The 16704-nt window shown below is 43.4% G+C and overlaps 1 protein-coding gene across 2 annotated transcripts in view; it reads right to left on the minus strand.

Annotated features, from left to right (window-relative positions):
• The window catches only part of EML1 (EMAP like 1), a 202633-nt gene that overhangs the window by 48840 nt on the left and 137089 nt on the right, over window positions 1-16704 (minus strand). For both annotated transcript variants that reach the window (XM_033951732.1, XM_033951734.1), the window contains one exon: window positions 8068-8167. In XM_033951732.1, the coding sequence (XP_033807623.1) occupies window positions 8068-8167 (100 nt within the window). The remainder of the gene's footprint in view (window positions 1-8067; window positions 8168-16704) is intronic.

Raw genomic sequence — 16704 nt, forward strand, 5'->3', positions numbered from 1 at the left:
AATCTAAACTTGGTTTTCCATCAGTTAAGAGTATTAAAACTATATCCAATTTTTTTGCAAATCTTTTACTTTTCTATCTGCAAAATTGTGGAATGAGCTTCCTTCGGAGATCAGGTTACTTTCTTTTTTAACAACTTTTCGGAAAATGTTAAAAACTTATCTATTTCAAAAATCTCTGGCTGATTCTTCTCTTGCAAGATAATTTTGGAATAGAATCATCTCATTCTCTAGCTGAATTTAGGAAATCTTGTCAATTGAGTTGAGCCCTTTTTGTAAGGGATGAATCAGTATATGACCAAGGGTTGGATTGGGATTTTTTTTGGGGGGGGCTCACATTTTCCACCGTGAATGTAGTGGTTAGAGTGGCTTATGGGACTTGCTACTCCTCTCTATGGTTCACTGGCCCACCCACCAGGCTACTTAAGACACCTATGAGCAACTCTACTAGGATTTCCTATACCAGGTGCCGATATTCTGGAGACAGATATGTATGTTTGTATTCTGACCTTTGTTTGGTTTGAGGGGGTCCGTGAGCACTGAGGGAGTGTGAGGGTGTCTTACCTTGATGAATGCAGTGGTCATGTGGACAGTTTGGGCACCTTTGTGGTACTTAGACCTTTCTAAAACAGGTCTAGTTCCAAATGTATAAGTTCTGTCCAGGATGTCTTTTTTTTTTTTTTTTTTTTTTTTTTTTTTTTTTCCATTATATTTTTATTTTCAAATTTCATAAAAAGTGTACAGAATAATAAAATACATTTGATATATGCATGGTATCACTTTTATATCTATCACAATGTATGTCTGAATTTGATTTTCCCCTTCACCCTCCCCCCACCCCTTCACCACTTTAATATAATATTTTCAAATTTTATAAAAGTATATAACATATTAGAATACAATTGATAATTGTTCAATAACATATTTATATCTAATACAATATATTCTGGATAAATTTTATTCATTTTCCCTCCCCCCACCCTTCTATTATCCCTTAATCATTTGTTACATTTTGTATCATATATTATAATATATTATATATAAATTGTTTTCCTTACCCTCCCTATATGTGTGTCATAAGAAAATCTCTAAAAGAAGAAAGGAAGAAAAAGTATTCTATTATTTAATCATTACAGTATTTTGTCAATGGCCCCCATATTTTTATAAATTTATTATATGTCCCCTTTTGTATTGATATTGTTCTTTCCATTTTAAAAACATGGCATATTGTATTCCACCAAAATGTGTAGTTTAGGTTGTTGTAATTTTTCCAATTGTTAGTTATATGTTGAATGGCAACCCCTGTCATAATTAATAAAAGTTTATTATTTTCTGGTGAAATTTGACTTTTTTTTCTCATCATTGTTCCAAATAAAATTGTATCATATGATATTGCAATATGATTTTCCATTAATTTATTAATTTGTGGCCAAATTGAATTCCAAAATATTTTAATATAAGGACAGTAATATAATAAATGATCTAATGTCCCTGGTTCTAGATTACAGTGCCAGCATCTATTAGACTTAGAACTGTCTAGTTTTTGTAAACGAGTAGGGGTCCAAAAAGCTCTATGTAATAAAAAGAACCATGTTTGTCTCATAGATGCTGACACTGTACATCCCATTCTCCAAGACCAAATCAGTGGCCATTGAGATGCATTAATTTGATGTCCAATCTCAATGCTCCAAATGTCTCTTAGACCATTTTTTGGTTTTTTATTCAAATATCCAGATATTAATTTATACCACAATGCGGCTTGATGTCCCAGGAAGTCTGCTTTAAAGCATAAGAACTTTAAACTATATTGATTGTTTAATGATTTCCATTCAGGGAACCCAACCTGAATGGCCTGCTTCAATTGCAACCATTTAAAACTTTGTGTTTTATTAAGACCAAATCTATGTTGCAATTGTGAAAAATCCAGCAGTTTACCTTCTGAAATGATATCATCTAGAGATCTAATTCCTGCAATAATCCAGTTCTTCCAAAGGATTTGGGCTCCGCCTACTTTGATCTTGGAGTTTATCCATATGGATTGATTAGTTGATTTATATATTGGGATGGGTGTTAATTTATCAATAAATCTCAATGTTTTCCAAGTATCCATTATTATTTTATTTTCTCTGTATCTTTTAGGTATATTAATACTTGGTAAATGAACTAAATTTAGGGGAAACATAAGGCGCCATTCCAAATATAACCAATCTGGTGCATTATCTATAAGTTCTGGGAGGATCCAATACATACCCTGACGTAGAATATAGGCTTGATGGTACCTATAGAAATTTGGAAAATTTACCCCTCCCTCCTTAATTGATTTTTGTAAGGTTACTAAAGCTATTCTAGGTGTTTTACCAAGCCAAAGAAATTTTGTTAAAATTCTATTAAGCTTCTTATAAAAGGACCCCTGAAAATAAATAGGTATCATACTCATTTGGTAGCAAACCACAGGCAACATCATCATTTTAATAGTTTGAACTCTGCCCCACCAAGATATATGTAATGGGTTCCATTGTTCACATAACTCCGTTACTTTTTTTAATACATATTTTTCATTTTCTTTTACAGTATCTTCAATTGTTTTTTTAACTTGAATGCCTAGATATTTAAATCCTTCTTCTTTCCATATGAATGGAAAAATATCAAATAATCCTTTTACACAGTAAACATTCAAGGGTATAATTTCAGATTTATTCCAATTAATTTTATAACCTGAAAATTTGCCAAACTTATCAATTAATTCCAATAAAGAAGATAAGGTAGACTCTGGATTTCTCAAATAAAGCAAAATATCATCAGCATAAGCCGAAATTTTATATTCCATATCTGAATATGGAATTCCTTGTATCTCCCTCGTTTGCTGTATTGCTAACAATAAGGGTTCTAATACAACATCAAATAACAAAGGAGATAAAGGACAACCTTGTCTAACTCCCCTCTGCAATTGAAAACCATCAGATATCTTATTGTTAATATTTAATCTTGCAATCGGGAAGCTATACAATGTTTTTACCATTTGTATAAATCCAGAACCTATACCAAACCATTCTAAAGCCTGATACATAAAATTCCATTCTACCCTATCAAATGCTTTCTCAGCATCTAATGAAACTGTAAATGCCGGTTCATCCATTTTTTTTGATAAGTTTAGCATGTGAAATAATAGTCTAGAGTTATTGGAGGAATGTCTTTTAGCAACGAAACCCGTTTGATGCATATCTATAATATGTGGGAGAGCTTTGGCTAATCTCAAAGCCAAAATTTTCGCCAAAAGTTTATTATCAACGTTTATCAAAGATATAGGCCTGTAGTTTGAAACCAAAGTAGGATCTTTATTTGGCTTAGGCAAAACAATTATTATTGATTCAGCCATAGTACCTTTTATATTACCTTTTATAAGTTGTGTCTGATATAATTTTAATAAATGTGGGGAGAGGATATTTTGAAATGTTTTATAAAATTCTACTGTGTAACCATCACCACCTGGAGCGGATCCAACTCTAAGAGATCTCAATGCTGTTTCTATTTCTTTTAATGATATAGGTTCTTCTAAACTTCGTTTTATATGATCAGGAATCTTAGGTCCATTTATTAATTCTAAAAATTTTTTTCCATCTTTTTGTTTCTCCAAATAAGGTTCGGAAGAATATAGATCCTTATAAAAATTTAAAAATTGTTTTAATATTATATTTGTTTGATTTGTTATTATACCATTATCATCTTTTATTCCATTAATATTAGTTCTCCTTTTTTTTGCTTTAAGATAATTTGCTAATAATTTTCCCGCCTTATTAGAATTTCCATAATACACCGTTTGTTTGGAAAACAAATCTTTTCTTATCATTTTTGAAGTTAATTCATTATATTTACCTTTTACTTTCAAAAGAGCTTGCAAAACTTCATATTCCCATTTACTTATCAATTTAGCTTCTAATATTTTTATTTCTTTTTCTAATTCTATATATTGTTTTTTAATTTGTTTTCTAATAAAAGCTGAATATGATATGATATTACCCCTCATAGTTGCTTTAAATGCATCCCATACATTCTCTATAGATGTATCTTCCACTAAATTTATTTGAAAAAATTCATTAATTTGTATTTTAAAATTTTCCAAAAATTTGTCATCCACAAGCAATGCATTATCAAATCTCCAAAGAGGTCTATTATTTTCTAATTGATCTAATTGTAATTCTATCCATATTCCCGCATGATCCGAAATGATAATAGGATCAATGGAGGCTTTAATCACTTGTTGCACTTTATTTGTTGAAACAAAAATATAATCTATTCTTGAAAATGATTTATGAACCTGTGAACAAAATGAATACTCCTGATCATTAAAATGAAGAATACGCCATATATCTTTCAAATCACATGATCGAACTAAATTATCTAGACCTAAAGATTTAATATTTTTACCTGGTTTTTTATCCAATAATGGATCCATTACAGCATTAAAATCTCCAGCCACCACTAAATTAGAGGCAGCCAGTGGTAATAACATATTTTGTAGCTTTTTGAAAAATTCTGATTGATTCGAATTAGGGGCATATATATTAAATAACGTCAGGGTATCATTTCCCATACCTATATCGATATGTATCCATCTTCCATGTGGATCTGAATTTTTTACTTTTATATTGGCCATACATTTTTTATTTATAAGGATTGCAACCCCTGCTTTTTTACCCACTGCTGGAGCAAAAAAACATTCTTTTATCCATCCACCTGATAATTTCTGTGATTCCTTCATATTAAGATGGGTCTCTTGCAGACAGTAAATATCTGCATTTTGTTTTTTTAAAAATGTTAATATTTTTTCCCTTTTAATTACGTGATTCAGGCCATTGACATTAATAGAATATATTTTAAGAGACATTATATATTTTAATACTTTTCATTATCTTATTCTTCCCTTCCTCCTTCATATTTAATATCCAAAAAATTTTCTTCATGACACACATATTTAACCCTAATTTATCTCCCTTAATTATTCTAATAAATATTCTCCTTATCCCTCCCTTTCCCACCCAATACATTGGCTGCTTAAGGATACACATTGGAATTGTAATCCTAACAGTCTCCCCATTCCAGGCAATCAATATTCAATTGTTTAAACAAATTTCCCTTCTATCTATCTATATTGATCTTTTATATTTATTTAATCAGTTTCCATAACATTTTATTAATGTATCATTTTCCATTTAACAATATGTTAATTTGTATTTCCTTAGTATTATGATTTCAACATATGATTATTTTAAACATATATGCAGTGTATTATTTAATAATTTTCCTATATTCTGTTCTTTCTTTCATATAATTATTATTGTCTTTTCTTTGTATTGTTTTCTTCCATTTCTTCAAATATTTCGATATGTTATATTTTCTGTTTTTTCATAAAGTCTTCAAAACCATCTTAATATATTATGTTAATATATCATAGGTTCTGGTTTAGAGAGAAACTCTTTTAGTTTTTCGGGATCCTCAAAATATAATGACTTGTCTCCAGATGACACTCTCATTTTCGCCGGGTAGTATAGACCATATTTAAATCCTTTTTCTTTGAGTAGAGGTCTCATGTCTAGTAGTCTTTTCCTTTTAGTTGCTGTGTTTTTGGCGAAGTCTGGTAAAAACCATAATCTTGATCCTTTATAATTTAAGTTTTTATCTTTTTTTGCGGCATTTAGTATCTCTAGTGCTTGTTGGTATCTCAACATTTTGAAAATGATTGGTCTTGGTCTGTTTTTATTTTCTAAATTTTTAATTGGGATTCTATGCGCCCTTTCAATTTCAATTGGTTGTTTCAAGTCTAATTGTAGAATTTTTGGAATTAAATTTTCAAGGAAAAGGATAGTATTTTTTCCCTCTAAATTTTCTTGTATTCCAAAGAGTTTGATGTTCTTTCTTCTTCCTCTATTCTCGTAATCCTCCAGTTGATCTTTTAATTTATTTAATTCCAGGTTGTCGTTTTTACATCTTTTTGATTCACATTCTATAGTTTCCATTTTTGATTCTAGTTCAGTTGTTCTTTTGTTGTTAACTTCCATTTGTCTATGTATATTTAAAATTTCTTCTTTCATTTCAGACATATTAGTTATAGTTTCTTTAAGCATTTGTTTGATTTGTCCAGGATGTCTTGCAAAATATTTGATTATTGCTACAAGACATCCGTGTCTAACCTGCCCTTGAGACTGCCTAAAGCCCGCCCATCATACACCTCCACCTCGCCCATCTTGTGCTCTAACATAGAGGCTGGAACACTTCGCTAGGGTTCACAGACAACGGCGCGAAAGACAAAGGCGCGCCCGGACAATTGAGCGCAGCGCGGAGGTGCGCACTGCTCAAAATTACTGTTTTTAGGGGCTCCGACGGGGGGTTTTGTTGGGGAATCCCCCCACTTTACTTAATAGACATCGCGCCAGCATTAAGAGGGGTTTGGGGGGTTGTAACCCTCCATATTTTACTGTAAACTTAACTTTTTCCCTAAAAACAGGGAAAAAGTGAAGTTTTCAGTAAAATGTGGGGGGTTACAATGCCCCCACAACGCGGTACGATGTCTATTAAGTAAAGTGGGGGGGTTCCCCCCCATGCCCCCCCGTCGGAGCCCTAAAAACAGTAATTTTGAGCGGCGCGTGCCTCCGCACTGCGCTCAATTGTCTGGGCGCGCCTTTGTCCCAGCGCGCTTTTGACCCGACACCCTTCGCTAGACGGTTTTGATTATCTGCACTTGGATGTCCTGGCGATTAGGATGTACAAAGTGCTGATTTAGGATGCTTTTTGGATGTCTATCTTTTTTGATTATGGGTTCCTTAGTCTTTATTCTCATTTGGTCTGGCTCTTCATAATCCTTCTTGTTCCTAGATATTCTACTGTCTATGCTTTTTTTCTCAGTACAGAACCCCTCCTCAAGCTACATCAAGCATACTGTTTCTCATTTCTAGGCCCTGTGTCTTCATGTCCCCCAATGTTGAATAAATGATCATTTGATGTTCATAATGCCTTCTCTATTTCTTTTTCCCAATCTCAACTAAAAATTAACATCTTTAGACCTGCTCCCGTATTTTGTTTCTCTCTTGTTTTCATTCATCATTCAGTGCCTGAAAAGTTGTCTTTGTTATTGTCAGGAACCATGTACAAAGTGCAAATTAAGGTAAAAATTATTTTCCCATGATTTTAGGGCTTTTCTTTTTTTTTTTTTGAAAATCATTTTTATTAAGGAGTCAACAAGAGAAACAAGCGAAGTACATGGGTAAAATAAAATAGCAGAGGCAACCACGGAAGAGAATACAATATTCAACAACAAAAGCATTTAGCACAACAATAAGACACAGGGATATCCAAGAGCAAGAATATTCCGTTTCCCTCATCAGCTCCATAAATTTTCAATATAATATACCCACCCCAGGAGTCCCCTGCTTAAGGGACAGCACTCACAACGCACTAGTCAAACCAGCCGCACCCACAAACATACACCATGCACACCCCCCATTCAGTCACTCCCCACCCCGCTACCCCCAAGTCTGGAGACCAGAGGTAACCGCAGAACACCTTCCACAGGGCCAAATAGGCCAGCACCTCAGGGTTGGAGGAACGTTTATGATAGCAAAGTTCTAGATTTTCATCTCCCCTTTAAACCCTTGCAAGTTCCCATTGTGGAAAAAGGCATTTCAAGGGGGGGTGGGGCAAGTATCATGAGATAAAGATTTAACAGTTCCTTACTTTACCTCCTTCTCTAAAAAAAAAATCATCTCCATATAATCCATCTCTGGTTGGTTACATTAAATGCATATTCTGGTGGTATGTACAATCTGGTTTAGGTTTCTCTCTTATCAAGGCAACAGTTTTTTTTATCAAAGAAGTAGCAGTTGTATCAAGTGTATTTTAAGGATACAAAACCACATGCACTCGGCAGCCACGACACAAGCTCCATATCAAGCCAAACTGGTCCTACATGTCTTTGATAAAGCTAGAAAAAACTAGATAATGTCTGAATATCATTCACACAATGTCCAGTATAATTAGCTAAAAAACCAAAAAAAAGTACCATTAGTTTTATTTTACCTTTTCCCCAAACTAGGATGTTTCCACTCGAATCTCCTGTTATTGTATCACCAGTTTCAGAAAAGGTCACACACAGCACAAACTTTGGCTTCTCTTGTTTCTGCATGAAAGCGTATCAGTAAAAGTACAGTTTTAGAGCAGAACAGTTCAATATGTGCTGGCATCTTCATCAGTGTACTGCAAAAATTATTTTTTTCAGTAAATACTAAGTACATTTGTACATCAACAGAAGCTGAGAATCGGCAGCCTCTAAAGAGTTAGCTAGAAGTACATTCTCAGAAAATTAAAGATTCAGAGACAACCACATATTTAAGGGGTATTTGAGATACTAATCAGAGCTGAATTGTTTATCACTAGAAATTACCAAGACATGAGCCGTCTCGTACATGTAAATAACGTGCTTAGGGTAACGTGCTTAGGGGTCCTTTTACTAAGAACATAAGATTTGCCGCTGCTGGGTCAGACCAGTGGTCCATCATGCCCAGCAGTCCGCTCACGCGGCGGCCCTTAGGTCAAAGACCAGTGCCCTATTTGAGTTTAGCCTTACCTGCGGATGTTCTATTCCAGCAGGAACTTATCCAACCTTGTCTTGAATCCCTGAAGGGTGTTTTCCCCTATAACAGCCTCCAGAAGAGTGTTCCAGATTTCTACCACTCCGAGTGAAGAAGAACTTCCTTACGTTTGTACGGAATCTTTTCCTTCTAACTTTAGCGAGTGCCCTCTCATTTTCTTCACCTTGGAGAGGGTAAACAATCTCTCTTTCTCTAAGTCAATTCCCTTCAATATCTTGAACGTTTCAATCATGTCGCCCTCTCAGTCTCCTCTTTTCATGGGAGAAGAGGCCCAGTTTCTCTAGCCTCTCATTGTACGGCAACTCCCCCAGCCCCTTAACCATTTTTGTTCCAGTCAGCACTACTATAATGCATGTTTACCGTGGGCATGTTCAGGTGTCCTACATTACTTCTCTCAGCCCGATCCTGCAGGGGCGTTGAACCGTGTCCGCCCCCCCCCTCCTTAAAAGAGAGCAGCACGGAAGCTGCTTGTATTTTCTCACTTCTCTCAGCACCGATCCAGCGGGCAGGCAGGAAACGAGGCAGGAGCCCGATCCTGCAGGGGCGTTGAACCGTGTCTGCCCCCACCCCCGAGACCAGCGGGGGCCTACTCCTTAAAAGAGAGCAGCGCTCAGCCGTTTGGCGCGCCGGCGAAGGCGCACGGCAAAGGCGCGTGCGCCTTTGTGAAGCGACACTAGCTGAAGCGACAAAACGTTATGATAAGTACTTCAATCCACTAAATCGACCTCTATATACTGCACCTATCAATGCTGACAATCCCGTAGATTTTTGACAGAATCTGCATATTCTATATTCCTTCCAAATAGCCTCATAAGTTGATAATTCTGTTTATGTAATGTAATTTATTTCTTATATACCGCTACATCCGTTAGGTTCTAGTATGTCTTCCATATAACCTGATAAGTTGATAGTACTGTTTATTTAAAAAAAAACAAAAAACCTATATGTCTTCATATAGCCTGATAATTTGATAGTACTGTTTATCTCCATAATAACTTGTATGTCTTCCATATAACCTGATAAGTTGATAGAGCACAGTTACTTACCGTAACAGGTGTTATCCAGGGACAGCAGGCATATATTCTCACATGTGGGTGACGTCATCTACGGAGCCCCGGCGCGGACAGCTTTTCAAGCAAACTTGATTGAAGTTTCAAGTTCGCACACTGCACCACGCATGTGCGTGCCTTCTCGCCCACTAGAGGGCGCATCCCACCTCGTGGTCCTCAGTTCCATAACTAGCAATGAAGCCATCCCCGGGGAGGCGGGCGGGTTGTGAGAATATATGCCTGCTGTCCCTGGATAACACCTGTTACGGTAAGTAACTGTGCTTTATCCCAGGACAAGCAGGCATGATATTCTCACATGTGGGTGACCTCCAAGCTAACCAAAAAAGGGCAGGTGGGAGGATGGCAATTTAGGAAAACAGATTTTGCAAAACTGACTGGCCAAACCTGCCGTCACTCCTGGATAAAGTGTCCAGGCAGTAATGAGAGGTGAATGTATGAACCGAAGACCAAGTGGCAGCCTTACATATGTCCTCCATCGGAGTGGATCGGAGGAAAGCTATCGAAGCTGCCATCGCTCGGACCTTGTGCCCCGTGACTCGACCCGGGGGAGGAAGGCCAGCCTGAGCGTAGCAGAAGGAAATGCAAGCGGCCAACCAGTTAGACAGAGTGCGCTTGGAAACTGGGTGTCCTAATCGATTGGGATCGAAGGACAAAAACAATTGAGGAACCTTCCGATGAGACCTGGTGCGTTGAAGATAATATGCCAACGCCCTCTTACAGTCAAGCGTGTGAAGCGCCGTCTCGCCAGGATGGGAGTGGGGCTTCGGGAAGAACACAGGAAGGACAATGGACTGATTGAGGTGGAAGTCAGAAACAACTTTAGGTAAAAACTTAGGATGGGTGCGGAGAACCACCTTGTCGTGATGAAAGACAGTGAAAGGAGGGTCCGCAACCAAGGCTTGCAACTCCCCAATCCGCCTGGCGGAGGTGAGGGCAATTAGAAACACCGCTTTCCAAGTCAGAAATTTCAAGAGGGACTTGTTGAGTGGCTCAAACGGGGGTTTCATCAGTTGAGCCAGAACCACATTCAAATTCCACACGACAGACGGGGGCTTAAGAGGGGGACAAACCCTGAGTAACCCTTTCATGAAGCGTGTCACCAAGGGATGGAGTGACAGAGGGCGTCCCTCCAGAGGTTGGTGGAAAGCAGAAATCGCACTGAGATGAACCCGCACCGAAGTGGTTTTCAAGCCGGAGCGCGACAAATGAAACAAATATTCTAAAACCGAGGATACCGGGACTGATACCGGATCCAGGTGAAAAGACGAGCACCAGGTGGAAAACCTGGTCCATTTCTGCGCATAGCAAAGCCTCGTCGAGATCTTGCGGGAGGCTTCCAAAACCTCCTTCACCGATTGAGACAGGTCCGGAGGAGTCAGGGAACAAGAAACCAGGCTGTCAGGTGCAATGACTGCAGGTTGGGATGTAACATGGATCCTTGACTCTGAGACAGCAGAGAAGGAGAGACAGGCAGGGGGAGAGGCTCCCTGGCACTGAGCTGGAGCAGCAGGGAGAACCAGTGCTGACGCGGCCACCGAGGTGCTATGAGAATCATCGTGGCCGTGGACGATTTTAGGTGTACCAACGTTCGCATGATCAGAGGGAACGGAGGGAATGCATACAGGAACCTCCCTTCCCAGTCGAGTAGGAAGGCATCCGCTTCCAGACGGTCCTGCGAGTACATCCGAGAACAATATAGTGGTAGTTTGTGTGTCTCCGGAGAGGCAAACAGATCCACCTGTGGCGTTCCCCAGCGAGCGAAAACCTCGCGTAGAACTGCTGAGTGTAGAGTCCACTCGTGCGGTTGCAGAAGTCGACTCAGTTTGTCCGCCAGGCAATTCCGTTCTCCTTGGATGTAGACCGCCCGGAGGAAGATGTTCCGGGAGGCCGCCCACTCCCAGAGGCGAAGGGCTTCGGAGCAGAGGGGCCATGACCCCGTTCCTCCCTGCTTGTTCACATAATACATTGCCACCTGGTTGTCCGTGCGGACGAGGACCACCTGGTCCTGCAATATGTGAACGAAGGCTCGAAGTGCTAGGAAGATGGCTCGCAGCTCTAGCACGTTGATATGACACTGACGGTCTTCTGTCGACCACAGGCCCTGCGTGCGAAGACCGTCGAGATGGGCTCCCCACGCGTACTCCGAGGAGTCCGTGGTCAGGACCTTGCGAAAAGGCGGAGTGCGAAACAATAGCCCCATGGACAGATTTGAAGAGTCTGTCCACCAACGCAGCGATTTCCGCAAGGGCGGCGTTACCGAAATGAGGCGAGACACCGGGTCGCACTCCTGACGCCACTGGGACGCGAGGGTCCACTGAGGGATCCTCAGATGTAGCCTCGCAAACGGCGTGACATGTACCGTCGAGGCCATATGGCCCAGCAGCATCATCATGCGCTTGGCCGACACCCTCGATAGTTGGGAGACCTGGCGGCTCATCCGTACCAAGGTTTCCAACCGCTGGTTCGGCAGGTAGGAGCGTAGGCGCACCGTGTCCAGCACCGCACCTATGAATTGAAGAGACTGCGACGGCCTCAACTGAGACTTTGGAAAATTTATCTCGAACCCGAGAGTTTGCAGGAAGGCAATAGACTGTCGGGTCGCTGAGATAACCCCCTCCCTGGTCGGGGCTTTGATGAGCCAATCGTCCAGGTAAGGGAACACATGGAGTCCACGTGACCTGAGGGCTGCCGCAACCACCACCATGCACTTCGTGAATACTCGTGGGGACGCGGCCAGGCCGAAGGGCAGTACCCTGTACTGGAGGTGGAGGTCCCCCACCTGGAATCGTAAGAATCTTCGATAGGCGGGGTGCACCGGAACATGGGTGTATGCTTCCTTCAGGTCGAGGGAGCACATCCAGTCCCCTTCCCCCAAGAGGGGGTACAAAGCCGGGAGAGATAGCATTCGAAACTTCTCCCGGGCCAGGAATTTGTTGAGCTTCCTGAGGTCCAGTATGGGGCGCAGGTCCCCGGTCTTTTTTGGGACCAAAAAGTAGCGGGAGTAAAACCCCGTACCCCACTGGTCCTTGGGGACCGGCTCGACCGCCCGAAGCTTCAAGAGGGCTTTGGCTTCGGTTATAAGGGTCGGTAGCTGCGAACGGTTGCAGGGGACTAAACTTGGTGGACTGTCCGGCGGCGAGGACACAAAGTTGAGCGAGTAGCCTTCGGAGACGATCCGGAGCACCCAAGCGTCTGAGGTAATCCCGGTCCATGCCTCCCGGAAGGACCGAAGACGGCCCCCGATAGGAAGGGGTTCCTGTGAAAGTGCGGAGGGGAACCCGCCCCGTCCGCTCAGTCCGTCAAAAGGAAGGCGCGGGCTTAGAAGGGCCCTGCGCCTGGGCTTGGGTTTGTCCCCCTCTGCCTCGCTGAGACGGACGTCTCGGAGGCGGTCTCGAGAAAGCCGGGGTCGATTTCTGAGGGTATCGGCGCGGCGGAGGCCGAAAGGGTTTCTGCGGCGGGGGTCTAGGTTTGGGACGGACCAGGGATGCTAGAGAGCGCTCCTGTTCCGACAAGCGTTTGGTCGCCGCATCCAATGACTCGTCGAATAACTCGGACCCCACACAAGGCAAGTCTGCCAGGCGTTCCTGCAGGTTTGGGTCCATGTCGAGGGTGCGAAGCCAGGCCAAGCGGCGCATGGCCACCGCGAGGGCCGACACCCTCGAAACCAGCTCAAAGGCGTCGTACACTGCGTGGAATAGGTACAACCGCAATTGAGACAGGTTGGACATAAATTTATCGAATCCTGCTCTTTGGGAGTCCGGTAACGAGTTTCGATATTGAGGAAGGTCCTTCACCATACCCCGCAAATAGGAGGAAAAGGTGAAGGCGTAATTTAGAACCCTGGTGGCCATCAGGGAATTTGAATAGAGGCGCCGGCCAAACTTGTCCAGGGTCCGCCCCTCCCTGCCTGGTGGAACCGCCGCAGAAACCCGTGAGGGTTGTGATTTTTTAAGGGCAGACTCCACCAGAAGAGACTGGTGTGAGAGCTGCGCCTTATCGAACCCTTTAGGGGGAATCGTCCTATACTTTGATTCCATTTTTGAAGGCACAGACGTGACTGTAAGAGGGTTTGACAAGTTCTGCAGCCAGGTTTGCAGAAGGACACTGTTGAGAGGGAGTCTAGGCACCTCCCTAGGAAGATTGGGGAGGTCCTGTTCTTCCAAAAATTCTTTGGAATACCGAGAGCCTACCATCAGGTCAATCCCCAGGGCTTGGGCCATGTCCTGAACGAAGGATGAAAATGAGGACGGCCTAGCCTGGGGAGACGGGGTTCTCGACCGCCCCACCGAGGAGAGGGGGGAGGCCTCATGGGAATAATGAGGATCCCTAACCGATCCCGAATCCCAGGATCCCCTCTCGAGGGCCCTCGAGGGGGAAGGGGAAGTTATCCTCCTCGCAGAACCCTTGGGTGAGGACCCCGGGGTTCGTGGGACACTCTCCCGTTTCCTCGGCGAGGCGGCCCGGGAAGACTTCCCATGGGGTGAGCGGAGGAGCCTCGGGTTGTCGAGGCGCAACTCCGACACCTGCAGCGCCTCGCCCCCGAACGACGAGGAACGGTCGCGCCGAGGCGAGCCTCGGGGCCGCTTAGACTTCCTCGATCGACGCCCCGTCCGAGGTCGCGTCGAGGGCGAGGCGTGTCTGGAAGACCCGGAGGAAGAGGAGGAAAGACGGCGCACTCTGCGCAACTTTTCTTTGGGCCTTACACTCCGCTCAGGGGGTTCCCCCGAGGTCGAGGTCCGGGGCGGGGCCGAGACCGAGGTGAACGGTGCCCCAGTACCCGAGACCGAGGGAGCCGAGGCCGGGGCTCCCGAGGGAGCCGAGGCCGGGGCCTCCGAGACCGAAGGCGCCCAGGCCGAGGTCGAGGTCGCCGGGACCGCAGCACGCTGCAACACTTCCAGGGCTCCCGACAGCTCCGATGAGATTAGAGCTCGGAGGAGATCCTGGAAGGCCGGAATCCCCACGAAGGTGGGGAGTTCCGAGTCCGGGGCACACTCCCTGGAGGGCGACCTCGGTCTCGAGTATTCCCTCGGGGTGTGCGGAGTCGAGGTCCGATGCGGGGCCGGGGTCGACCCACCCGCTTTGGCCTGACTCGAGGATGGCTTCTTTGCTGAAGGGGATGGAACAGAGGACTTACCCGAAGCTTGCTTCACTGACGGCGTCTTCGAGGAAGAGGGCCGAGGCGAGGCCGAGGCCCCCGAGGACGCCGAGGCCGAGGTCAAGGCCGGGGCCGAAGCCGAGGCCGACGTCGAGGCCTTAGGCGGCGCGTCGGCGGCGAACAATTCGGCCATTCTTGCCTTACGGCGACGGAGGGCCCTGTTTTGGAAGGTAGCACAGCGATCACACGAGTCTGTCGGATGTTCGGGCCCAAGACAGACAATGCACCACCGGTGAGGGTCAGTGATGGAAAGCAACCTCTCACACCGGCTGCACTTTTTGAATCCCGTAACAGGACGGGACATCCACGAAGAAAAGAAGAAGGCCGGGAACGTACCGACGTCCCGCGGCCACGGCTTCCGGGAGCCCCCGGAGCCCGACGAAAAACGGAAGACTTTTTTTTTTTTTTTTTTTTTGAAAAGAAACGAAAGGAAAACAGCACCGCGAACTAATTCGAAGGGAAAAACAAACTAAACGCGGCAGCTAGAAGGCAAAAACACTGGAGCTCAGATCCACAGGGCTTTCTTGCTCCGCGGAAAAATTTGAACTGAGGACCACGAGGTGGGATGCGCCCTCTAGTGGGCGAGAAGGCACGCACATGCGTGGTGCAGTGTGCAAACTTGAAACTTCAATCAAGTTTGCTTGAAAAGCTGTCCGCGCCGGGGCTCCGTAGATGACGTCACCCACATGTGAGAATATCATGCCTGCTTGTCCTGGGATAATACTGTTTATCTCCAAAATAACCAGACAAGCATAGACAAACTGCTATAGCTAATACTCTTATATCCCATTGTTAGTTTTCCTTATCCCTTCATAACATTGATAGAATCCCCCCGATCCAGCAGGGGATCTCATAAAGAAAAGCTCCACATCTTACAACTGCGGGGAAAAAAAAAAAAATTACCCAGCTCTGAACTCACTACTGAGGGTTACAGACGCAACAGAACAGAAGGGAAGAAAAACGCCCCCTCCTCCCCAACCTCCCTTCACCTCTCAGAATCTCACACCTCACACCAAATACCAATCTGCAGATTCTCCTGCACCCTACACAAAAATCACTATGCCTCCCAATTTTTCTACAAGCGTACTCCTACATCTACTGCTCTTCCTACTCCTAACCAACAGAAAAACAGAAGGATATCATACATCCTCTATCCCAACCTTAACAGAATCCCTTAGGTTCCCTCTTCCTACCAGAAAACTATACTCGCCCAGAAACTTGATAGATTGCTCCTCACTCAACCATATCAGCATACTAACCAGCTGGGGAAAAAGACAACCCCCAAAACCAAAATCAGCATACCACAACTATCATCCACAAACCAAAGAAAATCTCCTCCACCCAAACTACTCACCCACTCCCCAAACATACACCTCATTATCCTGTGCATATATGAACATCAGATCAATAAGCACAAAAGTAGACCTTATTAAGGACTGGATAATTAAAAAACAACTAAGCTGCCTATTCCTAACCTGGCTAACCTCGGAATCCGATCCCACCATCACAGAACTCTGCCCAACAGGATACAAAATAGAACTGATCTGTAGAAAAAAAACTTGGTGGAGGTCTAGCCATCATACTCAAAAACAACATTAATATAAAGACCCTAGACAAACACTCCACCCCCCACCTAGATCTCCTTGCCTGTCAACTATCCGATGATTCTCTCATAGGAACATTAACATGCATCCTCTGTTACTCAACACCAGGAAAATGGAAGGAAAACAAACAAGCTCTTGAAGAATTTATTTACCAGAACTCCCTAACATCACCTCATAACCTACTCCTAGGAGACATAAACCTCCATCTAGAAGATCACACCTCTAATCAAGTAATA

Source organism: Geotrypetes seraphini, chromosome 7 (assembly GCF_902459505.1).
Source record: "Geotrypetes seraphini chromosome 7, aGeoSer1.1, whole genome shotgun sequence".
NCBI lineage: Eukaryota > Metazoa > Chordata > Amphibia > Gymnophiona > Dermophiidae > Geotrypetes > Geotrypetes seraphini.